Source organism: Paroedura picta, chromosome 10 (genome assembly GCF_049243985.1).
Source record: "Paroedura picta isolate Pp20150507F chromosome 10, Ppicta_v3.0, whole genome shotgun sequence".
NCBI lineage: Eukaryota > Metazoa > Chordata > Lepidosauria > Squamata > Gekkonidae > Paroedura > Paroedura picta.
The window spans coordinates 13,715,377-13,742,123 of NC_135378.1; the positions used below are offsets into that span (position 1 = coordinate 13,715,377).

The following is a 26,747-nucleotide window of genomic DNA, read 5'->3' on the forward strand; positions in this document are numbered from 1 at the left end:
ATTTTTCCTGACAACAATCCTGTAGTGCATGTTTGGCTGAAAATGTGTGCCCAGCCAAGGTCACCCAGCAAGGTGCAGGTTGGGATTCAGACCTGGATTTCCCAAGTCCTCACCTGGCACCTCAGCTGGCCCTTTGAAGGCTGGTGTGGTTGACCCACTTTTCAATTCTGTGGTTTGAGCCCGATTTCCTCGTGGTCACTGTGGCGTGTAAGTCAGAATGTGCAGTTGTTTTGTCCTTTTCGCTTGGTGCCAGTCCAGGTTTTTATTTATAAGGTTAGAAAGGGACATGGAATTGTTCTGGTCAGAAAGGCTAATTTTGTTATTCTGTAGAAATACCATTTGCCTTTTCCCTGGTAAATCCACTTAAAGATGTCTGTCCAAAAGCGCTGCATTTCAAAGCTTTAAAAACATCAGAGCAAAGCTGCATCTTATAAAAGAGCGACGTTCCAATTTAATTAGATTATTTGTATTTTTGTTTAAACAAACACGTCTTCTTTGTAACTTGCACTATGAATACACTTTTTAAATATCCATGTACTAATGAGAGAGACTCCATATGCACCGAACATGCAAACATTGTGGCTGTTGTTAGATCTTGAATTAAAGACAGATGAATCTTGTCAGAGACCCTTTCTTAGATTGGCTTAGATCTCATAGACCGACTGCGACATGATGGCAGCTGACTTGTGTCTTAAGTGAAGCATCATTTTCAGCAAAAAAACCTTTTATATCCCCTTACAAGTATTTTGGCCGAATTACACTTGAAGTGCTTGTGGATTTGGGATAGACATCTCTTCTCTTGCAGGATAATTTCTGTTAAAGGGGAAATAAGTCCCCTTGAGTTCATTGGGCTGTCCTTTTCCTTTGAAGAATGATGGAGTTCTGCATGAAAGTTCTCATACATGCATGAATATATCGTGGTTCTGTCTTTGCAGGGGAAAAAATGGTTTGGAGACGATGGCAAAATTTTGGCTTTGCCCAATCCGGTGAAGCAATCTTGCACCAGGCCTCCCCTATTCTCAGTGGAAGAAGGTAAAGAGCCAGAACTGGAGACGTTGTATAGAAAGGTGAGTTCCTTGTTGGGTGACACGTGCTATTTAGTGTAGTAGCATCTGTGTAGGACCATCAGCCTGCAGTTTGCTCTTCTGGGCCTAAGCTTGAACAGGGGGATCGGATTTTTAAGTAAATAATTTTATTTGTATCTCGCCCTTCTCCGAAGGCTCAGGATGAGTAACAACAATCATGTAAGCAGCCTTTTTCAACCTTTTGACCAAGGAGGAGCCCCTAAACTAATTTTTCAGAAGTGATGTCAGCTGGCCACGCCTCCCTGCCACCCCCCCAAATTCACATCATCACGTCAAGGATGACTGATGGGGGAGATGCAGTTTAAGGCAGGAGTAGGCATGCAGGCTTTATCCCTCCCAGGTGCAGAAACCACGAGAGAACTCACTCACGTTCAAGAGGGGGGATGGGGACAGTGGAAGTGGCCAAGTCCCTGGCTTGTGACTGAGTCTATTAAGGCAAGAGGGGAAAGGCCACAGACCCCCTCCAGAGCTCTGGGGTCTGCATACCCCTGATTGGGAATCCCGCTCAGGAGAATACATTGCAAACAATAAAAATAATACAATCCAGTTGCCATAAAGCAATCATTTGTATTGAAATTCTAAAATATATAATGCATATATTTCAGTTTAAAATCAAATTGTTCCAGAAGCTGCCTCCTTCTCTCTAGTGCGGGAAGGTAATAGAAGTAGGGTGATCAGTAGGTGGCTCGACTGACATTTTGGGCAGGGAGGAGAGAATTTCAGTATTGTTCCCAGCCTCAGCCATAGGCCTGGCAGAATGACTCCCGTTTTGTAGGCCCTATAGAACCGTCCCAGGTCCCACAGAGCCCTGGTTTCACCAGAAAGAGCATTCCCCTGGCCCTGGCTGAGGTCAGTAACCTCTTTGGTGCCAGGTATCTTGAGCAAGTTTTGCATGCTAGATATTAATTTCATAGTGGAGGAGGCGGCCCCATTATTTCTCAGTGTGAGAAATTAAGAAGCTGTCCCCGGCCTTTGGGGAGGGGCTGCAAGGAAGAAAGGGTGGGGAGGTTGCACTTTTCATCCGTGTTCTTATTACTTTTTAAGATCAGCAAATATATCCCACCCCCCTTTCTGGGTGACTGGGAACGTCCTGGGTTCAAGCACACATCACTCCCAGTATTGCATCTAGACCTCAGCATCCCCATGTTACATACCACTCCATTTTAAGGTGTGTTCTCACAGGGCTGCTTCACCGTGTCCCCCGTATGGCCAGCAAAGCGGAGCTTCTTCCCCTCGCATCTTTACTTGGATGGAGGTGCTGCTGGACGCAAACTTTTTTCTGCTGTTTCAGACCAACGTGGCTGTCTGCTGGAATCTATCTTGACAACTCTGTGCTTTCCAGCTCTAGTTCTCCTCCTAGAATTCAGATTCCATCTTCTTCCTTCTAATGAGTCTTTGATTTTCCTTTCAGGCCATGAAAATGCTGCCTGCCAATCAGTACATTGTGGGCTCAGGGGACCCTGCGGGGCAGTTTCAGTTGGATGTCGATATTTCTGGGTTAATATTCACTCATCATCCCTGCTTTAGCCGCGAGCATGTCTTGGGAGCAAAACTGGCTCAGTTGTACGACCAGTCTCTCTTGAGGAGACAAAGAAACCTTTCCGTACTGCTTACAGATAAGGTAATTGCATTGTTTCTCTCTCTGTGATGGTCAAACATATCTCTACACTAGAGGCAAGGCCTGTGGCACCCAGGAATACAAGGGGCACCTACACAAGCACCTGCACTGTGACCTTCGTGGGTTCTGGCCCCCCTCCACCCCTGCTCCATGCTTGACCTTGAGATCCAGTGTGGCGAAGTGGTTAAAGAGTAGCAGACTCTCATCTCAAGAGCTGAGTTGTCTTCCATATGGAGCCAGCTGGGTTGCCAACCTCCTGGTGGAGACCTGGAGACATTCAGGAATAACAGGAAGAAGGAGGACTGATCTGGAAGGGAAGGAGGGAGGAAAGAGTGAGATAAAGAAAACAAGAGAGAGAAACAAAGGAAGGAAGGAAGGAAGGAAATAAGGAAGGAAATAAGGAAGGAAATAAGGAAGGAAAGGGAGAGAGGGATAAAGAGGAAAGAGAGGAAGGAGAGGGAGGGAGAAAGAGGAAGGAAGGATGGAAGAAAGAAGGAAAGTAATGAAAGGGGTTGAAAGAGTGTGTGAGGGAGACAGAAATAAAGACAAAGTGAAGAGCCCTGCAAGGGGCATGGAGAGTTAGACTGTCCCTGTGGTACACTGGGACCAGACCGAATGGCCTTAAAAGTAAAAACCAATACCTTGAACTTGATCTGGTACACAAGTGGCAACCAATGCAGCTGCTGCAGGACTGGCTGCATATGGGTTCTCCAAGATGTAGCCACATTTTGTATGAGCTGCAATTTCCAGGTCAAGGACAAGGGTAGGCCCACATACAGCGAGTTACAGAAGTCTAACCTGGAGGTGACTGTTGCATGGATCACAATGGCTAGATGATCTGGGGCCAGATAGGGCACTAGTAGCCTTGCTTGCTGAATGTGGGAAAAAGTCAGTTGTGCTGCCTTCGTGACCCATGTCTCCAGTGTTAAGGAGGTGTCGAAAGTCACCCCTAAGTTCTTGGCAAGATCTCCAACTGCTCCCCATCCTGGCAGGGAAGCCATGCTTCCTGTTCTGGCCTTTAATTGCCCAGTCTCAGGACCTCCATCTTGAAAGGGTTGAATGTCAGGCAACTCTACTTAAGCCAGACCGTCTCTGCTTCCAAACATCTGGCAAACGCTTCCGTGGGGGAGTTGGGGCGGCCATCCTTAAGGAGATAAAACTGGATGCTGTCAGCAGACTGATGATGCCCCAACCCGAAACTCCATTCCATCCGGGCCACAGGGTGCATATAGATGTTGAACACCAGGGGTGAGAGTACCGAACTTTGCAGTACACTGCATGGAAGTTGGTAGTAGTGCAATTTATTCTCCCTACTGCAGTTCTGGAGAAAAGAGCTCTTCCGCCAGATGTTTGGCTGCGGCCAAGCACGATGAGTACCCCCAACTCCCCCACCCCGGTTCTTGGGAATTAGACCTATATAGAGCTTCCCTGCTCTATTCTACATCCCCTCCAGCCCACTGAACCAACTGCATTGGAGGCTGGGAGACATTTTTAGCTGTACCACTGTCTTGTTCTACTGTTTTTATTGTTCACCTGTATTTCATTTTATTGGGGTATATTTTGACATTGTATTGCTCTAAGATTTTGTGTAAATACGTTTCTATATATGTTGCAAACCGCCACGAGCCAGTTCGCTGGGAGCGGCGGTCTAGAAATCAAATTATAAATAAATAAAAAATAAAATGGATCAGCCCCTGTAAGGCAGTCTTCTGAACTCCAGCCCTGGTGAGGCGGGGGGCAAGCAACTCGTGGTCAACAACATCAAATGCTGCTGACAGATCTAACAACACGAGGAGTACTGAACCGCTCCTATCCAGCTGGCACCGGAGGTCATCCCGTAGGGCACGGGTTGGCAAACTGTGGACCTCCAGATGTCCACGGACAACAATGGCAGGGGCTCATGGGAATTGTAGTCCATAGACATCTGGAGGGTCACAGTTTGCCTTAGGGGGACCAATCACATCTCCACTAGGGTTGGGTGCTTTGGTGCCCGAAGCGGCCATTTGCTCCGGATGCAGCCAGGCACGAACGGCTGCTTCAGGCGCCAAAACGCCCATCCCTGACTCCACCCTGTGGCAGGATGAAAGCCCGACCGGGATGGGTCGACTGCTGAAGTTTCATCCAAGGATGTCAGGAGCTGAGCTGGTGGCCTCCTTCTTTTGTTGAGGAAGCCTTCTAAATGCCATGACTGCAATAATCATTAGGTGGCAGCTGGCTGGATTGCTGAGATTTATGTGGAGCGTGTTTGAGTGATTCTACTGTGCAGATTAAAATACTTTTTCTTGGTTGTTTTTTTTCCAGCTGCATGCACTGAGAAATGCCCTAGCCAGTATCTTGGGTGCCGGTGAAAAGGGGGCCTTCCACCCAGTGGCACAACAGACCATTACTGAATATATGCTTGAAATAAGGTGCGTGGAGATCTGCTGAATCTCTCCTTCATATTATTTGTTTTCTCTGTGCAGACTTTGTATTCAAGCTGACATCGGAAAGGCTGGTTTTCATGAACCCATTGGCTTGAGCTATAAGAAGCCCCTTTTCGATTGGATTGTAATTTTCTTTTACAAAATCTGTCCCACCAGACATTTTAAATATTTGTACCATAAGATGTACTTTTCCATTTTATTAGCGAGTGTACTAGATTGCATGCTTGTCTTCAATGCTCACCCTGTGGCCTTCGGTGCACCTTGCTGTTCTGGACCAGAGCGTCCTTCAGACATCTGTAACATTGCAACTGGGTTTAGGTTTCTGGCCTGCAGGTGGGGAACCCAAAGTGTTCACGCAGCATCAATTGAGGACTTCGGTGATATTGCTACTAGTCTGATGTGAATAGCCCAGGCAAGTTCAATCTCTTCAGAGTCAGCCAAAAAGTTTAGTATATGTTTGGGGAAGGTTCCTTCCATGCACATTGGTTCCTAAGCTCTGAACTGAACTGAGTTTGGCCTGAATTTTGGCTCATGAGCCAGTTCATGCTCAGTCCTGTTCACTTTCCCACACAATCTTGTGTCATCCGCAAATTTATGAGTAGTCCCTCCCCTGCCTCATCTAGATCATTGATAAAACTACTTAAAAGCACGGGGCCCAAAACTTATTTATTTATTCCATTTGTATACCGCCCTCCTCTTAGGTAGTACCCTGCAATCAGATGAGCCATTAACTACCCCCTAACCATCCTAAAATTTCATCCACATCTTTCCAACTTGCCTATTAGGGGACCTGATCAGATGCCTTACTCAAATTCCAACATACAGTATGCCCAGCATCCTGGCAATCTACCTAACCTTTCCGTCAGTTGAAAAAGAAATGGGGTCAGTCTGATGGAACCTGTTAGGGACAAATCCATACTGACTACTTCTTATAATCAAAGAGAGAAAAAACCTGTCCCTACGCTACTTAACAATATTTCCAACATTAATACAGAATAATGAGCTACTACATTAATACAGACCATGAGCTACTAGCATGCCGCCTCGCCGGGACGGGGAGAAAGGGCACAGCATTACGCTGGATATGCTCCTTCTTCCTAAACCGGACCCAGAGGGTGGCGTTGGGGGATGAGCTATCGAGTTCGTTTGGGCTCCCTTGTGGAGTTCCCCAGGGCTCGGTGCTCTCCCCCACGCTCTTTAACATCTTTATGCATCCTCTGGCCCAGCTGGTCAGGAGTTAAGGCTTGGTTTGCCATCAGTATGCTGATGACACCCAGCTGTATCTCCTGATGGATGACCACCCTGATTCCCCCCCCCCCCGGATCCATTTGCCAGATGTTTGGAAGCCGTGGCTGGAGGGCTCGAGCAGAGCCGCCTGAAACTCAACCCTGCCAAGACGGAGGTCCTGTGGTTTGGGCGGAAGGGAGCAGATCAGGAAGCGCGACTACCCACCTTGGCTGGGACACAACTGACCATCGCATCCCAAGCCAGGAATTTGGGTGTGACCTTGGATGCCTCGTTAACACTGGGGGCCCAGGTCAAGAAGGTAGCGGGCCCGGCTTTTTTCCATCTTCGCCAGGCTCAGCTACTAGCACCCTACCTGTCTCCTGACCACCTGGCCACAGTGATCCATGCGACAGTCACCTCCAGAATAGATTTCTGTAACTTGCTCTACGCGGGCCTACCTGTGCGCCTGATCCGGAAATTACAGCTGGTACAAAGTGCGGCTGCTAGGGTCCTCACAGGAACAGCTTGGAGGCCCCACATCCAGCCTGTGCTGAGGCAGCTGCATTGGCTACCGATTGCTAGCCGGATCAGGTTCAAGGTTTTGGTTTTAACCTTTAAGGCCCTCCGCGGCCTGGGACCCACATACTTGAGGGACCACCTGGCACCTTATGCCCACCGCAGGGCGTTACACTCGGCGGGGACAAATTTGTTGGTGATTCCCGGCCCCCGGGAGGCACGCCTGGCCTCGACCAGGGCCAGGGCCTTTTCATCCCTGGCCCCTATCTGGTGGAATGAGCTCCCGAATGCTGGCAGGGGCTCATGGGAATTGTAGTTCATGGACATCTGGAGGACCACAGGTTGACTACCCCTGCTTTAAACAGATTAATAGATTGAATAGAGGTACTGCAGTATCTATTTGGGATTACCAATTTACTCATAAGTGAGAGGACAACCACTGAGGAAAATTACCCTTTTAAAACGGGAGGTATCTAGAAACCGTTCTGGTTAGATCCTACAATAAAGCACTACCAATTAAAAATGCATAAGCCACTTTTGGTATGTACAAAATATTGTCCTTTGGGGGAACTGTCCCGTGCCCCTCCCTGCCAGATGTCACCCGAGACCGGTGCAGTTGCAGTGGAGAAGAAAAACCAAGATGATGCAAGGCTTCGGTTAAGCGTGGCCCTTATATGAAGATGAGAGGAGGCGGTTTCTCAGATCTACCCTCCCTAATTCTTCACAGATGCGTGCCAATTATCCTTTCTTTCTCTCCAGCTTTCCCAAGGCTCTTCAGAGACACGTTAACGTCAGAGCCTCTCAATCCAGCCCTCGGATGCCTGCAGGTCTCACTGATCCCCATGGGAAGGTCATGCCCATAATTCTGTGCTGGCTTAGAGTCAGCTAGCTTAAACCATGATATATAGGAGAAGTCTACTTTGGCGGTGAGGTCATGCGGCTGAAGTCATAGCTAGGACCAGATTGAAAGGGTAGCAGAATTAACAGCCTTTGTGACTTTTCAGAACGGTTCCAATTCATATTTGTGGCTATTGAGAGAACTAAAATCTCAAGGTGCCGTTTCCATAGATACCACCCCAGTAATCCACAGCACTAGAACGGAGGCCAGTGGCACCTTTAAGGCCAAGAAATTTAATTGTGGGTGCAAGTTTTTATGTATGGTAGTCATTACTAATCTTTATTAAGTTTCTGTGTGTATCTTATTAATCTTCTGAAACTTTGGTCATTTGGGCTTTAATGTCAGCACACCCTTCCTTCCTTCCTTCCTTCCTTCCTTCCTTCCTTCCTTCCTTCCTTCCTTCCTTCCTTCCTTCCTTCCTTCCTTCCTTCCTTCCTTCCTTCCTTCCTTCCTTCCTTCCTTCCCTCCCTCCCTCCCTCCCTCCCTCCCTCCCTCCCTCCCTCCCCTCCCCTCCCCTCCCCTCCCCTCCCCTCCCCTCCCCTCCCTTCCCTTCCCTTCCCTTCCCTTCCCTTCCCTTCCCTTCCCTTCCCTTCCCTTCCCTTCCCTTCCCTCCCTCCCTCCCTCCCTTCCCTTCCCTTCCCTTCCCTTCCCTTCCCCTCCCCTCCCCTCCCTTCCCTTCCCTTCCCTCCCTCCCTCATCTGATTGTGTCTGTTTGTGCCCAGGGAAACACGCAAACTTCGCGATGCTGAGCAAGAAAAAGACCGAGTCTTGCTGAAGGCCATTATCAAAGTTTGGAAGGAGATCAAATCCCTGCGTGACTTCCAGAAGTTTACGAACACACCCCTGAAGCTCAGCTTGAGAAAGTAAGCACTGGCGGGTATTTCTTTACAGAACGTGGCCCCAGCAGAGCTCTGCATGCTCATAGTTGTTCCTGGGGAGCAGCTGTGGCTCAGTGGCAGGGCATCCGCTTGGCACACAGAAGGTCCCGTGTTCAATCCCCGGCATCTCTAGAAGAAGAAGAAGAGGAAAAAGGAAGATGATGAAGAAGAAAAAGAAGAAGATGATGATGATGATCTGCTGCTTTTCTGTACCTGAAGGAGTCTCAAAGCGGCTTACAGTCGCCCTCCCTTTCCTCTCCCCACAACAGACACCCTGTGAGGGAGGTGAGGCTGAGAGAGCCCTGATATCACTGCTCGGTCAGAACATTTTTATCAGTGCCGTGGTGAGCCCAAGGTCTCCCAGCTGGCTGCATGTGGGGGAGTGCAGAATCAAACCCGGCTCACGTAAAAGGGCCAGGCAGCAGATGGCCGGATGCCAAGTGAGACTAATAGCGCCCTATGTGGCCCTGGAACACCTGGCCACAATGACCCAGGTGACTGTCACCTCCAGGCGGGACTTCTGTAACTCGCTCTACATGGGCCTGCCCTTGGCCTTGACCTAGAAGTTACAACTGGTGCAGTATGCACCTGCTGGGTCCTTACAGGAACATCTTAGAGGGTCCATATTCAGCCAATGCTGAGATAGGTATATTGGGGGTGTTCTGGATCAAGTTCAAGGTTTTGGTACTGACCTATAAGGCCCTTCACAGTCTGGGCCATGCATACCTGAGGGACTGCTTATCTCTCTGTGTCCCCTGCAGACTATTTTGCTCTGTGGATACTAATAAACTGGTGATTCCTGGCCCTCTTAAAGTATGCTTAACCTCAACCAGAGCCAGGGCCTTTTTGGTCCTGGCCCTATGAGCTCCCGGACGAGCTAAGGGCCTTGTTGGAGCTATCACAGTTCCGCAGGGCCTGCAAGACAAAGCTCTTCCACCAGCTCTTATTTGGTAGGGGCTAGGGTTGGTATTTTTCAGGGTCCTCCCCCCCCCACCCGATGACTTTCCCTCTTCAATATGTTACATCCTCCTTCCACCCCTTGCAGCTCAGGCTCCGATGGAGAGGAGGCCAGAGTTGGCCGCCATGGAAGGAATTTGATTAAGGGAAATTCTTTGCTGCTGTTTCTGCATTGTTGGTGCATTGTTGGGTTTTATTATTTTTATAATAATACTGTCTGTATCTTTTCTTGTTAAAGTGTGAGCCGCCACGAGCCGGCCTTGGCTGAGAGCGATGGCTAACAAGTCTGAATATAAATAAAAATAAAATAAATAAATGGCGAGAAAGACCCCGGGGAGCTCCTGCCAGTCTGAGTAGACAGTTCTGATCTCAGTATAAGGCAGCTTCATGGGTTTCTCAGCTGGCCATCAGGGGCACTATGAGGTGGTACACTGATATTTGGGCTGTACAGCTCCAGATAGGAGCTCCTCTGCCTGAATGCGTCTCCACGTGAAAAGAAAAGCCCCGTATGTAGAAAGCTAGCCTGCCAAGAAGGAGGATGAGCTCTGGCCCCTTCTCCCAGGCACTGATTGTGGATGAGGGCCATGTGCAACCTATGAAGCTCCCCCTGCAGGCAGTGGCATCACACCAGCTTTTCCATCTTGTAGCTCTTCCTTGTTTAAGCAGACGTGCTGCTTGCTGGGGCAGAGGTCGGCAGGAGGGGCTGTGCCTTGGGATGGTCCAGATGTTTCTTCACGGACCGGACTGAAAGAATTGCTGTTGAAGATTTGCTGCCATCACTGTGTGGCTGTCAGGCTCTTCAATGCAGAGCCCTTCATCCAAATCATTCATGGTTTTGGGGGTTGGCCAACATCAGTATGCTGGTGATGCTCAGCTGTAGATGCCGATGTCCTTTTCCAGATCTCCTGGTGATGTGCTAGAGGCATTGTGCTTCAGCTGGCTCTTCCCGGCTCAGAGAAGAGCCTCGAGCTTATCCTGCACCCAGCATGAATGCTGGGGAAGTGAGTGAACACCATCGCAAGAAACGTCTTTCTTCCAGCTTGGCCTAAGTCAAAAAATGACCTCGAGAAGAATTACCTGGCCACCTAGATGCATCAACATTGGTCTATTGCTAGTGTGCATTGGGTTCCCCCCACAGTCAGCTGGAGAACTCCAGTTGGTGCCACAGCTAGACTAGATGGAAGATGTGGATTGCTTCCGCTCTACAATCGCCCCATTGGCTGCCCATCAGTGACTGGGCTCGTTGTAAAAGATTTCCTGCAAAGCCCCTCCTGTCCTCGGACCCTTCTGTCCATGAGACTGTCTCTCCCCCTGTACGCCACCATGATAGCTTTGCTCATCTGAGCATGGCCTTCTTCTCCAGCCTGAAAATGGGGGAAATCAACAGTACGTGTGGCCTTCTCCATGGTGGCCCCACCAAAGAGATCAGGAAAGCCCCCCCCCCCCTCCTGGCTTTCCACAAACTCTGCAAAACAGAATTATTCAAGAGGGCTTTTCTACACAGGCAAGAGGGCAGCCCTGTGCAGAAGGCATCCTGAAGTCACTTGGATCAATTACTGGGGACTGCAGTTGCACATAGTTGCTGTGAACCGGATCCTGTTGTGTAATCCTGCATCATATAATGTGTCATGTTAGCACTTATGGCTTGCTTCAGTGCTGCTTTCAGAATTCTGCTTGGTTCTATTATCCAAATCCTATTTCATGGTCTGTGCCAACCTTTCTCAACTTCTTTAATGTTGAGAAACTCCTGAAACATTCTTCAGGCTTTGAGAAACCCCAGAAGTGGCACGATCATGCGGAATATGCTTGGGAAGAACAGCTGTGGACACGCCCACCCAGGACCACTCCCCTTCCCCCCTCCCAGGCCCATCATTGGCCATTTTGGGAGGGGTGGGTTGGCCAACATGACCACATATGTTCCTTTGAATATGCTCCCCAGAGAGCTTGTCAATCAAGCAATGCCAGTCTCCTGAGGATCCCTGGCCCCAGGAAATTCGTCTGGCCTCAACCATTTCAGCCCTGCCCTCTTCCTGGAGGAATCAGCTCCCAGGAGAGACCAGGGCCCTGCCAGAGCTCTCTGAGTTCCACAGGGCCTGCAAGATGGTGCTCTTCTGCCAGGCTTATGGTTGAGGCCAGCAAAAAAATAACAATTCCAATGAAGTCTCAGGCCTCCGTCCTGCCCCCACAGCCCTCTGTTTCCCCCTCTTGATCCCTCCTACTTTAACATCAAATGAGCCAACATGGTCGAATCACCATTAGTAAAGCTTGGTGTGACAGTAATCAACTGCAGTTGTTTTAATTTTGTAATTTTAACTCTTGTGTTTTAACTAAATTATTTGGTTTTATTGTGTTTTAAATAGTGTAAACCGCCCTGAGACAGTTTTCGAGAGGGGCGGTATAGAAATACCTATATAAATATATGGACATCTCACCTGATAAACGTTTAACCAATTTTTAAAAATGTAAAGTTAACTCCCACCTATTCAGGAAACCCTTCCAGGGCCATCACAAGAGAGCCTGGCCTGTTGAATGGCCAGTCTTTGTATTGATCCACTTTGTGTAATATACCCTGAGTCCAAATGAGAATGGTGGACTATACATAACAGAAATAAGCCAATACTGTGGGCAGTTCCATAAAGAAACCCGACCTGTCTGCAGCTGTGCTGTTCAAGGGCACTGGGTAGGATAGATCAGGGGTAGTCAACCTGTGGTCCTCCAGATGTCCATGGACTACAATTCCCATGACCCCTTGCCAGCATTTGCTGGCAGGGGCTCATGGGAATTGTAATCCATGGACATCTGAAGGACCACAGGTTGACTACCCCTGGGATAGATGATTTCCCCATTTGAATGCCTGTTCAGGTATGCGGTTCACCTGGTTCCTTAGACTCCTGGTACTTTCTATGCCCCAGATCAATGTGTTTATATATTCAGAAGCAGTACAAAGTGTCAGTAAATGGGGGAGATGAAGTTTTTGGAAGGAGGCGTTCTGTATTAGGTAGACAAATTGAATCCATAGGTTGTAGTATCCTGATAAGCGTTTTGTTGTTAAAGGGAAGAAGTTGATAAGCAGATGGACGAGGCGGCTTACGAGCAAGAGATCCAGGCTGAAATAGCCGAATTAGTGGAAGAATCCATGGAGGAATATGACAAGAAAATGCAAGTTTACAAAACTGAACTTCAGGAATGGAAATCTTGGAAGAGAGCTCAGGTTTGGACGAGCATGCGCTCATGTGGAGCTGCGTGATGTGGGGATTGTGGCAAGCCACAGAGCAGGGGTGGGCAAACTGTGGCCCTCCAGATGTCCATGGACTACAATTCACATGAGCTGCTGCCAGCATTTGCTGGCAGGGGCTCATGGGAATTGTAGCCCATGGACATCTGGAGGGCCACAGTTTGCCCACCCCTGCCACAGAGGGTGGGGAATGTCTAGAGTCCTTTGTGTCAGGCTGGGGGAGTCCTTTGTGTCAGGCTGAAGCATGTTGAGATGTTCCCCCAGTCTGTCATTCAGGCTGCCAAGAGCAAGTACACTGTTGGTTCAAAACTCTGGGCCTCAGTCACCTTGTGGGCCCCAGGAGCTGGTTAAAATGCCACAGGAGGACAGTAGCCCTCTCTCTGTGCATGTTCTCCTGAAGGTTATGAAGGTCAGGAGCCCTGGGCATCAGAAGATAGGATAGAAGCTGGTTCTCCTATCTAAGTCTTCCTCTTCCCATATGTCCCTTCCATGGGGTTCTCAGCTCTGGCTTGAACAAATCCTGAAGGCTTGGGGACAACCGAGTTGGGGGGGGGTTTACATGGAAGCGATTCCACTGAGGATTCTACCCTCCAACGGTGCCGTTTCTTCCAGGGGAACTGCTCTTTATAGATCAGCTGTAATTCCAAGAGATTTCGGTGTCCTTCTTGGAGGCTGGTAACTTAGAATACGTAGTGACTCTCAAAACTGGCCCACCAGCAGTTTAGTAAACTCCTTCTCCACAAGCAGAATAGGAACTGGCTGGCCCCTGGATAAAACTGAAAGCTGCTCTCCTGTATTTACCTAGAGAAGGAGCTATGAGGTCGTCTGGTAGAGCTGTATTCTCATCCTCATAAGCGTGGGTTGGGGTTAGTAGGTGAACGACGTAACCTGGTGAAATTTGGAGAATAGGCAGCTTTTTCGAAAGCCACCTAAGTGAGCCCTTGGAGAAGCTATTTGACTGGAAAGCCGCTGGGTTCTGGGCTCAGCTCTTTATCTCCTGGGCTGAACTAGGAGAAGACCCCCTGGAGGCCACTATCCAGATGGGGAGGAGTGTTATGGAGTTAGCCTCTTGTCCCTTCTCTTTCTTTTTAAGGAACCACTGAAAGCAAAAGGCAAAAGCAGTTATGGAATTTCAAGGGAACGTAATGACTTGTCTTGGCCCCTGCCTCCATGTAAAAAATGGATACCGAATCTGGCCTTTCTGGAGGGCCGTCACCTGTTGTGTGTTATTGCTTTTGACGGCATGTGTATACAGAGGAGGGAGGCCCGATGGGAAACACTAAAGGCTGTAATTCTCAGCTTTTTGTTTTTCGTTCTGTGGTTTACATTAAACTCTGAAGCAATGGCATGCTAGAGCTTTTCTTGGATACTGAGCACTTTTGAATGTCCTGAGATACTTCCAAGTTTTCAGAAATTGCTAACACTTTTTCTCAAACCCCCCCCCCCCCCGGACCCTTTCTTTGGGTGCGAAGAAACAGTGTCTTTGTGTCCATGCAGAAGTCCAGGAAGAGCAAGAAGAAGAGGAAGAACTCCAGTCCGGGCCTGGAGGCTGAAGAAACGGAAGAAACGGAGGGTCTTGAGGGGCCTGTGAAGCCTGTTCCTCCCCTGTTGGTTGACAGGCTGCAGGTGGAGCAGCAGGTGCGGGAAAAAGCTGCCAACATTCGACGGAGACCAGGGGAGCCCGCTTTAATTCCTGAGCTGAGCCTAACAGGGAATATCACTCCGACGGAGCTTTGTCCTAGGTAAGCTAGACTAGGACTATAGGATGCCTCGTGCTGAATCAGACCCTTGGTCCACCCCAGTCAGCACTGTCTATGCCAGGGTGGGCAAACTGTGGCCCTCCAGATGTCCATGGACAAAGTGTATTCAGATCTCGTTGAACTCCATCTCTATCTTCTGGTGTGGTCGCGACTCCTCCCAATTTGGTGTCACCTGCAAATTTAATGAGGAGTGCCTCCCCCTCATCCAAACTATTGATAAAAATGTTGAAAACCCAGTGGTACCCCACCCACTGCTCCCCTCCCTCTAATCTGATGAAATTCCATTGCGTGCAGTTTCCTAAGCATCAGAAAATCCGGTCCTCCAGTTTACCCATCAGAACCTTGTCTCTTGGCAGTGGTGTGAATACAGGACCTTCCATTTGCATCCTTTTAACTGTTGTTCTGTGGATCACTTTTTAAAAGTTTGAGTTCCAGGGGCACCTTTAAGACCAATGATGTTTTATCTCCAAGGTGTGAGATTTTGTGTGCAGGCCCACTTCGTTGGAGGTGAATGCACTCAGAATCCCTATCTGTTTTGCAGAGCTGAGATTTCAAGGCGTGAGGATGTCAAGAAGCGATCTTGGTTTTTAAAAGTCCTTTTTAACTCCAAAGAGGTGTCAAGGACCGTCTCCCAGCAAACATGCGTAGATTTCAGAATGCACTTTGGACAGATTTTCAACTTGCAGATATTTAACTGGCCAGAGAGTTTGAAACTGCAGGTAGGTGAAGTTTCTTTCTCAGATATGACCAAACTTCATCAAGCTGTGCCATTTGATACTTGTGTGGGACACGCAAGCACACTGTGACCCCCTGAGCCACTAGATGCCATCCCATCCCTTGTCTGGAACATGCTTGTGTTGCCAGAATTTGGCAAGCCACTAGATGCCATCCCATCCCTTGTCTGGAACATGCTTGTGTTGACAGAATTTGGCAACCCAAATTCTGGCAACACAAGCATGTTCCAGACAAGGGAGGGGATGGCGTCTAGTGGCTCAGGGGGTCACAGTGAGCTTGCGTGTCCCACAGCAGACTGGCTCTCTCCTGCCCTCTCCTTTTCCTAGGGTTATACAATGGCAGAGTGAACTTTCGGGCCTGCACTGTGTAGTTGGCAGTCTTGTGAGGTAACCTCCTTGTGGTCAAGGAAAACAGGGAACCCTGAAAGTGGGAATCAAGGACGGCTTTAATTCTCATGCTTGTTCCTTCACATCTGGCTCCCAGGTGCTGCCATTTGCTGATCTTCCTTGGAGTAAAGGGGAGTGATAGGATACAGAGCCCCATCTGTAGACCAGGCTTTCTCAACAAGGGATTTTTTGTGAAATCCTGGGGTTTCTTGAAGGCCCTGGAAGGGTTTCCCGAATGGGTGGGGGTTAATTTTTTATATATTTTAAAAATTTGTTAAATATTTATTGGGCGTTATGGCCATATTTGGTCATGCTGATCCACCACCCCCTCTCGCAAAGTGGTTAATGATGGGCCTGGAGGGGTTAGTGGGGGGGGCCAGGCATGTTTCCAGCTATATTCTGCACAATTGTGCCACTTCTGGGGTTTCTCAAAGCCTGAAGGAAGTGTCAGGGGTTTCTCAATGGTAAAAAAGTTGAGAGAGGCTGGTCAAGGCTTCCAGGCATCTTTCTTCATAGGAGGAGGCAGGCTCCGGTGCAGGCCTTCCTCTAACTCCCCACTCTTATATATTTATTTTATTTATATTTGTACTGGTGCGCATGTACACAGCTCTGCTTCCCAACCATATTCCGCACAATTGCACCACTTGCTGTCTGAAGTGATCCTCTTCAGACATGAGTGATAACATTTGGGCCTAGGCCGTTGAGTAGCACCCTGAAGTGTTTGCCGGGAGACATATACACCTCCTGAGAGTATTTGTGTTACCTCTTTGTGCACGAAGGATTCTGGACATGGGTTAAGGGTTAGATGCTCTGTGGCAGCTGAATTCCACCTTCCCAATAAAGTTTTTCATTCCCTCATATGTTTGCTTTTTGTGCACTGTTGAAAGAAAAGCTCAAATTGCTTGTTAGTAATTTTCCTTTAAGAGAACAATAAGGTGATCCTGTTCTCTGCTTCTGTGTTGGAGCCCACAAACCAAATGTCCCAGTTCTCTAGTAGTTCAGTTTTGGCCCCTGTTCATCTTCTGTGTTTCATCTTAACGGACCTATCTTCTCTGGGCTTGAAACTGTAGCAAGTTAACCCCATCCTCCCCTTTTTAGTTCATCTATTCACAGTGTTAAACATTCCTACATGAATATATGATGTAAAACGTGCTTTCATTTTTCTCAGTAAAATTTCTTTCTCTTATTACCATTGTAGTCAGATCATCTTTGCAATTTGTTTGACCAGCATTTTTTCACTTAACCAGGAAACATGAAACATTGAGGGTACTGTGAAAAACACTGTGCTTCCAAGGCACGTTTTTCTTTTTTAAATTTCTTTTTTTATATTTAACTCAATAAACTCTTGGCATAGCTGTCTAAGGGTTTCCTGCTAAGTGGCTGTTTTAGTCAGCCGTTGCATGCCTTCTCTTCTCAGTGACATTTAAGCAGTTCTGGCTTTTGCTAATGCAGTCTGATCCAAAAACTCATAGCTTTCCTTGCGGTACATAAGAAATGCTAGATAAATTCACACAGAGGCTTTCAACTCCCTGCAGTGTCTGACATGATTCTCTTGCTTCTCACCATAGATATATGAAACAGTCGGCCACGGCAGCGTGAATCTGTTGGCTGAAGTGTTTGTGCCGATCCCTGAGACAACCGTTCTGACCGGGGGAGCGCCCATAGAAGAAATAGAATTCAGCAGTGACCAGCGTGTGACGTTGGACCACGAGGGCGTGGGGAGTGGTGCGTGCTTTGTTCTGCTTCTTAACTTGCAAGCTTGCTCAGTTTCTTGGTTTGGAGCCCTTGGGGTTGTTTGTTTCAAGTCAACTTTTCCTGTTCAGCTTTAAACTGCTCCCCAACTGGCTTAGCCAGGCTCTCTCTCCATCTGAGCGTCCTGCACTGCTGTTTTCAGCTGTCACCAGCATTCCCTCAGGTTCCATGGGCTGCTGTTAGGGAGGGGCAGAACCTAACGCAGGGGTAGTGAAACTGCGGCCCTCCAGATGTCCATGGCCTACAATTCCCATGAGCCCCTGCCAGCGAATGCTGGCAGGGGCTCATGGGAATTGTAGGCCATGGACATCTGGAGGGCCGCAGTTTCACTACCCCTGACCTAACACCCATCACGAGGAAGAACTAGAGAAGGGAATGGGACGGGTCTAAGGATGTAGAAGAGCCTTCCTCAACTTCTTCACCATTGAGAAAACCCTGAAACATTCTTCAGGCTGCAAGAAACCCCAGAAGCGGTGCAATCGTGTAAGATATGGTTAGGAAGCTTAGCTGTGTACATGCCGGCCTCCCTCCAGGCCCATCACTGGCCATTTTGGAAGGAAGGAGAGCAGGTCAACATGAACATATAGGGTCATTTCACCTGATAAATGTTTCGCAAATTTTAAAAATATATATTAAACATTAATTAACTCCCAGCCATTCAGTAAACCCTTCCAGGGCCATCAGGAGATCCCAGGGTTTCATGAAACCCTCGTTGAAAAAGCCTGATCTAGAACCTCTGAACATGGGTGTCTGAGGGGGTGGGGCGGATCGAATGAAGACAGGAGATGTGAGCTAACTCTGCGGCTCAGTTTGGGTATCAGCTGAACAAAACTGGAGTCTGGGGCCACTTTTAAGACCAATCGAATCTTATTCTGGGCATCAGCTTTCTTGTCCAAGCTAGTTTGACTTGCCAGAGTGTGCAGGTTGGGAGTCTGAGTCTGTAAAGAGATGAAGAAATAGATGAAAGTTCCCCTCCCCTCCCATCAGCCAAGCAACCCGTGGGACCCGTTCCCCAGGACCCCAGCCTTTGCATGCATCTGCCCGTCCTGCTCTCTTACGGTGTTACTTTATGCAGCCTGTTTGGCCTCCTCCTGCAGGTGAGCCCTTTTCATTTGAAGCTGACGGCAGCAATAAAGTGACCCTAATGACGTCCGGCAAAGTATCTTGCAGCGTTTCCTGGGCAGTTGGAGAAAATGGAGTGCCCTTAATTCCTCCAGTGCCACAGAGACATGTTGGGTTCCCCAGGTAATGGATGTCAACGACTTTTAAAGAAACATTTTAGCCTGTTGTGGTGCTTAAGATGTAAAGTACCCTAGTAATGAGGCCAGCGGTCTCCTTTGTTTGCCACGGGTGTCTAGCATGTTTGCAGAGAACTTTTACAAAATAGTCCATCAGTAGTACCGATAGATAAATGTAGAAAAGGGTAAATGCAAGGCAAATTTGATTGAATAAACAGCTCCTGGGCAGGGCCGTGTCAGGCTGAGTTTTGGCCTTCCAGTTCGGAGAACTACGGCTCCCTTTCCTTGAAAATGTAAAATCCAGTCATTGACCAAACATCTCTCCAAGGACAGATGGAACATGCATGCCTATTCAAAGGCTGAGAGCAGAGGAAAATGGGATAGTTGTTACATGAACAGAACTGAAGGTTATTATTTCAAGAAGCGGTAGGTTAAAGAACCAGGAGATGCCAAACATCGCCTACATACTAGGCCAGGGGTAGTCAAACTGCGGTCCTCCAGATGTCCATGGACTACAATTCCCATGAGCCCCTGCCAGCGAATGCTGGCAGGGGCTCATGGGAATTGTAGTCCATGGACATCTGGAGGGCCACAGTTTGACTACCCCTCTAATAGGCAATAATGGTGTGCTGTGAAAATGAGAAAGACCAAAACGGGACACTGGGATGCCTGCGTGGAAGCAGAAATTAGCTAAATGCAGCATGGCAAATGGACACAAAAGGAGTCTTCAATCTTCCACACAGTATCTGTTTAATAGTTCCCAATGTGTTTCGCTACACAGCACTTTGTCAAGGGATTCTGCAAACTTGGAAATGGAAATACACAAAACAATAATCAGTACTGAAGTATAAGTCAAAATTGAGAAAATGTCATGTATACCTACAAAATTACTTTCAGAACAGAAAAGCTTAGGCAGAAAAGATCACCTGATATGTATTGGTCTGGTATGTATCAGTATATAATCTAATTATTTCAGCAGACAATATCTGTAAAAACAAGCAGATATATTAGACCAGGCCACAGTTTGACCACCCCTGTATTAGACAGATTTATAATTGCTATGATGACACCAAGGGACAAGGTCAACGATCAAGGTCATCCAGCACTGTGATAGGAGAGGTGTCTCAATAAGGATCAGCAGGAATTCACCTCCTTGTTTCTGCTCATGGCCCTTGCAGTGCTGTGAAAAATAGTGATGCCCTTGCATCCATTGGCGCATCAGGGCTAACAGACATGAAGAAACTGGCCAAGTGGGCAGCAGAGACCAAGCTGGACCCAAACAATCCGAGCAACGCCGCCCTGATGCACCTGATAATGGTAAGGAAGTTTTGGCAAAGTTGACACTGAAGGTGGGCTGCCAACTATCCAACTTGAGAAATTCAAGGAGATTTGGAGGCAGACTTTGGGGAGGGTTGGGAACCCATCAGGGATGGATTGCTAAAGAGTCTGCCCTCTGAAACTGGCAGCTATAGTACTCGGAGAACTCCAGGCCCTGCCTGGAAGGTGGTAACCTTATACCAAAGCATTACGTTTGTGAAGTATTTTTATGTTCTAGATCAGGGGTGACCAAACTGTGGCTCTCCAGTTGTCCATGGGCTACAGTTCCCATGAGCCCCTGTCAGCATGGACATCTGGAGAGTTTGGCCACCCCTGTTCTAAGGCAGTTTGCTCTGTTTGGGGGAGAGACTGTGGTTCAGTGATATAGCATCTGCTTGCATGCACAAGGTCCCAGGTTCAACCCCCAGCATCTCCAGTTAGGTGAGGAGGAAGCCCTTCTTTGTCTGACCTCCAGGAGAGCCATGGGCAGGGAGAGGAGGCTGCAAATAACCTGTTTGAATATACAAAACCTGTTGTGTACACAATACAAAAACATATGAGGAACATCCTACAGGAGGTGTCAGAGAAGCTGGGTACTCAGCTCAGTTAGATTAGGAACTTCCTGATGTTTTCAGATCATCTCCTACTGTGTCCTGATTGGCTCATTTGAACACATCCTGCTCCTTTGAGCGTGCTTCCTCCTGAACAGACAGAAAGAATGAATGAACAGGACAGTTAGACTGTTAGGACTCTCTCTCCTCTCCGAGTCACAGAGTTGGCTCTCTTCTCAATAAAACTATTTAGTCTTTAAGCAGCTGATGCTCAGTTCCTCCTTTGCATATTTAAACGTGGCCTACATCATCTTACAGCCTCTTGTGGCGCAGAGTGGTAAGGCAGCGATATGCTGTCTGAAGCTGTCTGCCCATGAGGCTGGGAGTTTGATCCCAGCAGCCGGTTCAAGGTTGACGCAGCCTTCCATCCTTCCGAGGTCGGTAAAATGACTACCCAGTTTACTGGGGGGTAAACGGTAATGACTGGGGAAGGCACCGGCAAACCACCCCGTATTGAGTCTGCCATGAAAATGCTAGAGGGCATCACCCCAAGGGTCAGACATGACCCGGTGCTTGCACAGGGGATATCTTTACCTTTTTTTACCTTTACATCATCTGGCTCAATAGGGTAGCCTCATACATTCATCTTGCACTAGACATGTCCGTGAGCGCTTCCGTTTCACGGAGCGCACCAGACGATGTGTTCCACATCAGCAAAGGCAAAACAGCAGATACAGGCTGGGGAGCAGAGACTCTTGACAAAAGCTTGAAAACAAGTGCCAGGGGAGTGATGGTACTGGATCACCCACCCAAAAGAGCCTGTTAAGGCCCTGGCTTTTTTCTATGCCCTGTTGTTGTCTGTCCAGAGGAACTGGTTGGCTGCAAGAGGCAGAATCCTGGACTAGATCATCCTCACCAGTCAATCCAGTAGAGCTCTTCTTATGTCCGCTACGGGCAGGAATGGCTGCTTCGGTGGCTGAATCGCACAACCCTACACCATTAAATCGGATTGCTAAACCAGTTTCCTGTCAACTTGCATTTACCCTTCAGGTTACCACCAGTGGAGATGCTTCTGTTCCTGATTTCTTCAGGCTGGAGCAGTTGCAACAGGAATTTAATTTTGTTTCTGACAATGAATTCAACCAGTCCAAAAGATTTCGTCTTCTTCAGCTCAGAAATGGAGAGGTGGCTGAGTTTCGAAATTATAAACATGTTCCATTAGTTGAAAGAGAAATTAGTGAAAGAATTTTCCAGGTAAGAACTAACCTAATTTTTTGCCATCGTATCATTCATCAGTGCTTCTTTTCTTTTTGTTTGGATATTTGTTTATGGGACAACCTCACTGCATCGGAACTAAAAAAAAAATCTGCTGAAACTAGGGTCATGCAGTTGGAAAAAAATCAGTGTTTATTTGATCCCGATATCAGGGAAATGAAAAATATCAGTGGTCTCAGTTTTCCAGGTTCCAAATACTGCTTTGGTATTCTGATCTGTATTTTTCCCAGGATTCTGATATTATTTGGCTCCATTTTGGGGTGACTTTTCTCGGGGCTAGATGGGCCAGCATGATGGTGTGGTTAAGAGCAGGGGACTCTAATCTGGGGGGGCCAGATTTGATTCCCCGTTCCTCCACATGCAGCCAGCGGCACAACTTTTGGTTAGTCACAATCCTGTCAGAGCTCTCTCAACCCCACCTCCCTCACAGGACGTCTGTTAGGCGTTGCACACCAACTTGTGCAAACAGAAATGCACTGATTCCTCTTTCGGCTTCCCCTTCACTGGCTTCAAGCCGTGGCCTGCAGAAGAGAGAAGAAACCGAAAAGCATTTATACTTCTTTTAAGTTGTTGCTCTGCTTGAAGCAACACGCATCATTTGAATGGCATGTAAATTGGGGCTCTTTCCTCTTAGGACTATGAGAAAAGGCTGCAGGAGATGGATGCTGTTGACACCAAGGACCACCTGGATGCACACAGAGCTGTAGTTGCCAAGTACCTCCAAAAGGTGAGAATGACCTCCAAGTTCTTTCTGGTGCCTGCAAACTGCATGTTTTGATAATGCTGTGCCAAACCCGGCAGTGGGCAAAAGACGCCCAAAGCATTTGCCGTGAGTCTGTTTGTTTGTTTGATATTTAAACTGAAAAGCAGCTCTGGATGTTTTGTTGGGAGTTGATTTGATGGTCTCCTTAACTCTTTCACACCCTCAAGTGCTCTCCCCAGGTAGATATCCCTGGGTTTTTCCTGTTTTCCCTTCCATTGTTAATAATAGACAGTGGGTTGTCATAGAATTGGAATCTTTTTGAAACATGGTGAGTGTTTTGAGTAGAGGCACCAGAAACTGGGCTGAAAATTTGGTGCTTCTGCATCAAAAAACAGCCCCCTGAAGACCCCAGATAGAGTCTGAGAATAGTTTATTGTGACCATTTCTGCATTGGAGGCTTCATGCCAGGCTGCAGGCTGGAGTTTAAGCCGGGGCAGGTTGCACCACCCTGCTTATGCACAGGGGAGCATTTGGCTGGTGCACCTCATCTGCCCCAGTTTTGTGCTCCCACACAGGAGCCGAGGCAGAAAAGTTCCAAGTGCAGAAATGGTCTGTCTGATCCTAGAAGCGGTTCATCTCTCATTCAGTCTAAAAAAATTGATCTTGATGTCGTTCCTGGAGGTTGGTGCTCCTGGCAAATGCGGGCAGGGGCTCCTGGAAATTGTAGTCCATGGACATCTGGAGGGCCACAGTTTGACTACTCCTGACCTACTATATCCATCCCTGGAACTACTAGCATAAATATGGGGAATATTAACCCCCTAGGCGATCTGGGGCTTTGGCATAACCTGTTGCTGAGGACGGCATGGGCACTGATAATGATGCAAAGTAGGACTCTAAAACGAATACATCTCTGTAGTCCAGTTCTTGAGGACCTTGAAAAAGCCATTCTAAAGAGAGTTTTGGGGGGCCTGGCAAACTGAGGATCCAGGGCAGCTGCCTGGGCAAGTGGCTGCAATGGGGTTCAGTTCAGAGGAATCCTTTCTTTTTCAGGTGAGGGAGTCTGTAATAAACCGGTTTCTGATCGCAAAGCACCATTTTCTTCTTTCGGACATGGTCATTGAAGAAGATATCCTGAGTCTGGGGTAAGGAAGAAGTAGAAGTCACAGTTACGTGCTTGGAATCAGTCAAGGTTTTGTTGCAAATAGATGATATCTGGCTGTTATGGAACTACATGATGTGTTTTAAAGTAACTTAAATTCAGTAGCATCAAACAAAGCCTATGATGAGCGATTCATGGTTTAAACCAGGGGTAGTCAAACTGCGGCCCTCCAGATGTCCATGGACTACAATTCCCAGAAGCCCCTGCCAGCATTTGCTGGCAGGGGCTTCTGGGAATTGTAGTCCATGGACATCTGGAGGGCCGCAGTTTGACTACCCCTGGTTTAAACAGTATTGCTCTTTTCTGGGGTAAGGGCTCCAGTGTCAGACTGGGATTTAGAGATCTCCACTCTACCCACAGAAGCTCACTGGGTGATGCCGGCTCAGTTCTATACTCTCACCCTAAGCTACCTCACAGGGTTGTTGTACAGATAAAAGGGAGGAGAGGAGAATGATTACTTTGGGTCTCCTATGTGGGAAAATTGGGGTATAAGTGAGCTTCATACGTTGCAGTAGTGTTCAAGGTTCACTTCAAAGTACTGGTTCTAACCTTTAAGGCCATACACGGTCCGGGCCCAGCATATCTAAGGACCACCTACCTGAATACACTCCCTGGGAGGGCCCTGCGGTCAGTGTGTGCAAATTGTCTGGTAATGCTCGTCCCTGAAGAACTCCGACTGGCCTCAACCAGGGCCAGGGCCTTCTTTGCCCTGGCTCCCACCTAGTGGAATGAGCTCCCCGGGAACATCAGGGCCCAACAGAACGATCATGGTTCCATAGGGACTGTTTGGACAACACGTTTGCCAACATAAAGTGCCTCCCCTGTTGCAAATCAGAGCGCTCGCACCATTTACCCCGACTGAAGAGCAGTCAAGATATCACCAAAAGCTTGGTTATTTGTAACTTTCAATGATTTTTAAATGTTTTATATTGTATTAAAAACTGCAGTGTGGTGATGAGAACTGCCCTGAGGCAGCAGGCCCAATAGGGGCGTTCTGCAAATATGACAGATCGATTGATTAAATGGAATTTTATGAAGGTTAAAATGTGTATGGAGTGTATGGAGCAACTCAGATAGCCCTGCATGCCCCTGCTATATCTTAATCCAGGGGTCCTCAACCCCCAGGCCGCGGCCAGGCCGCAAAGGCCATTGGTACCGGGCCGCCAGCGGCCGCGCCTTCCTCCCCCCAGCTGCCACACATGTGTGTTTGCGCCCCCTGCTGGCGAAAACGTGCACACGCGGCAGCTGTGCGCATGTGCGTTAGCACCACCTAGTGGCGAAAACGTGCATGCGCAACAACTGCGTGTGCGCGCTTGCCAGGGCGGCGGCAGGCAGGCCGTCGGCTCTCTCCAACCCTCAGAGGCGGTCCCCGACTACTAGAAGGTCGGGGACCGCTGTCTTAATCCTCGGGTGTCGAGTGGGATTTTGTCCACATAGAATTTCCTCCCAGCGCTTAACAGTCCATCTGCCGTGTTCCGTTTCATGCTGGCCCTTCTTCCCAACCTCAGCAAAGAAGACGTACATTGTGCAGGTGTGGCCAAACTGTGGCTCTCCAGATGTCCGTGGACTACAATTCCCATGTGCCTCTGCCAGCAAATGGACATCTGGAGAGCCCCAGTGTGGCCACCCCTGGCACTGGGCCTACATTTCCTTTGCCATGACGTTAACCATGTCCGTACAAAGTTTTGCTCAGTTTGTTGGTGCTTTTCCAACTCACAAGTGGGTTTCTATGGTGGCTTTATTTATCAAGTCATGTTCCACACCTGGGGGTACTTGACCTTGACTACATTTTGATCTTTGTGTTTCAGGCCGGGGATGTTCAGCTAGTTTGCTTGGTGCCTGCATTGTTTCTTTTTGCTTGCGTTGTGCGAAGGTTGACGTTATTGTATGCACCCCTGCATCTGTGGTTTACTCTTGTTTTTCTTTTTGTTCCGCGTTGCCTTCTGTTAAGTTCTGGTGGCCAAGGGTATGTCCTTACTCTAGTGATTGCCCCTTCTCTAGAATGGTTCTTGCTTGGCTATGATGCATGCCTCCCGATAAGCATGTCCCCTAGAGCATCATTGTCCCTTAGAGGCTGAGTGCTTCTCCTGGCTTCATATACTTGCGCATTCCCTTTGGTATGTTTTAACCTTAAAAACATATGTCTTGTGTTTTGTGTCTTGTGTTTTGTGGTCACAGTAAGTCATGACCTAACCTGTGCAAACCTCTTGAATTCTGCTTTTACAATTAGCATTTTGGGACTTGGTCTTTTTAAACTGGCGGAGCCCAAACGTCCCCTGAAGCCCAGGCGAAAAGAGAGGAAAAAGGCCACGGCTCAGAACCTCTCGGACGGGGTTGTCAGCCTCTTGGTGAACATCATCAGAGCTTATGACGTTCCTGTAAGAAAGCCTGAAGGCAGGTATGAAGCTTCCTCCACTCCCCCCCCTTTCATTTTTATTTGGGGTAAAGGTAAAGGTATCCCCTGTGCAAGCACCAAATCATGTCTGACCCTTATTTGGGGTATCATCTTTTTAAAATCCCCAAAATCCCCAACATCTCTGTAGCAGCCCCCACTTTCCAAGCCACTGTGTTGTCAAGCAGTTTGTTGAATAAGTAAGATGGAAAAATGGGCAAACGAGAACAAGATGCAATTTAATAAAGATAAGTGTAAAGTTCTGCATCTGGGTCAAAAAAATGAAAAGCATGCCTACTGGATGGGGGATACACTTCTAGGTAACACTGTGTGTGAACGAGACCTTGGGGTACTTGTGCTGTATACAATGGGACTATGACATCTTGTGATTTTGATGTGATGCCCCTGTTGATACAGCCCAAAATGGCATTCGCCTTTTTTACCGCTGCATCACACTGCCTGCTCATGTTTAGTTTGACTACCCCTGCATTATACTATTCGTAGCTGCATTACAATCTACATGTTCAAATCAATTATTCCAATTCAGAGATAAGTAAAAAAACAGAGAACATTTGGCCTTTCTGAGGGATTGTTGAGAATGCAGGTTAGCATGTATAGTGAGGCTAAGAAACGAACCGA

At 48.0% G+C, this 26,747-nt stretch overlaps 1 protein-coding gene across 5 annotated transcripts in view; it reads left to right on the forward strand.

Annotated features, from left to right (window-relative positions):
* Window positions 1-26,747, forward strand: part of CC2D2A (coiled-coil and C2 domain containing 2A) — a 73,022-nt gene that overhangs the window by 23,880 nt on the left and 22,395 nt on the right. For all 5 annotated transcript variants that reach the window (XM_077300879.1, XM_077300880.1, XM_077300882.1 and 2 more), the window contains 14 exons: window positions 936-1,067; window positions 2,497-2,706; window positions 5,005-5,111; window positions 8,490-8,630; window positions 12,657-12,813; window positions 14,335-14,579; window positions 15,139-15,316; window positions 17,287-17,443; window positions 18,568-18,715; window positions 19,887-20,025; window positions 21,627-21,830; window positions 22,486-22,578; window positions 23,608-23,699; window positions 25,947-26,114. In XM_077300879.1, coding sequence (XP_077156994.1) covers window positions 936-1,067; window positions 2,497-2,706; window positions 5,005-5,111; window positions 8,490-8,630; window positions 12,657-12,813; window positions 14,335-14,579; window positions 15,139-15,316; window positions 17,287-17,443; window positions 18,568-18,715; window positions 19,887-20,025; window positions 21,627-21,830; window positions 22,486-22,578; window positions 23,608-23,699; window positions 25,947-26,114 — 2,171 coding nt within the window. The remainder of the gene's footprint in view (window positions 1-935; window positions 1,068-2,496; window positions 2,707-5,004; window positions 5,112-8,489; window positions 8,631-12,656; window positions 12,814-14,334; window positions 14,580-15,138; window positions 15,317-17,286; window positions 17,444-18,567; window positions 18,716-19,886; window positions 20,026-21,626; window positions 21,831-22,485; window positions 22,579-23,607; window positions 23,700-25,946; window positions 26,115-26,747) is intronic.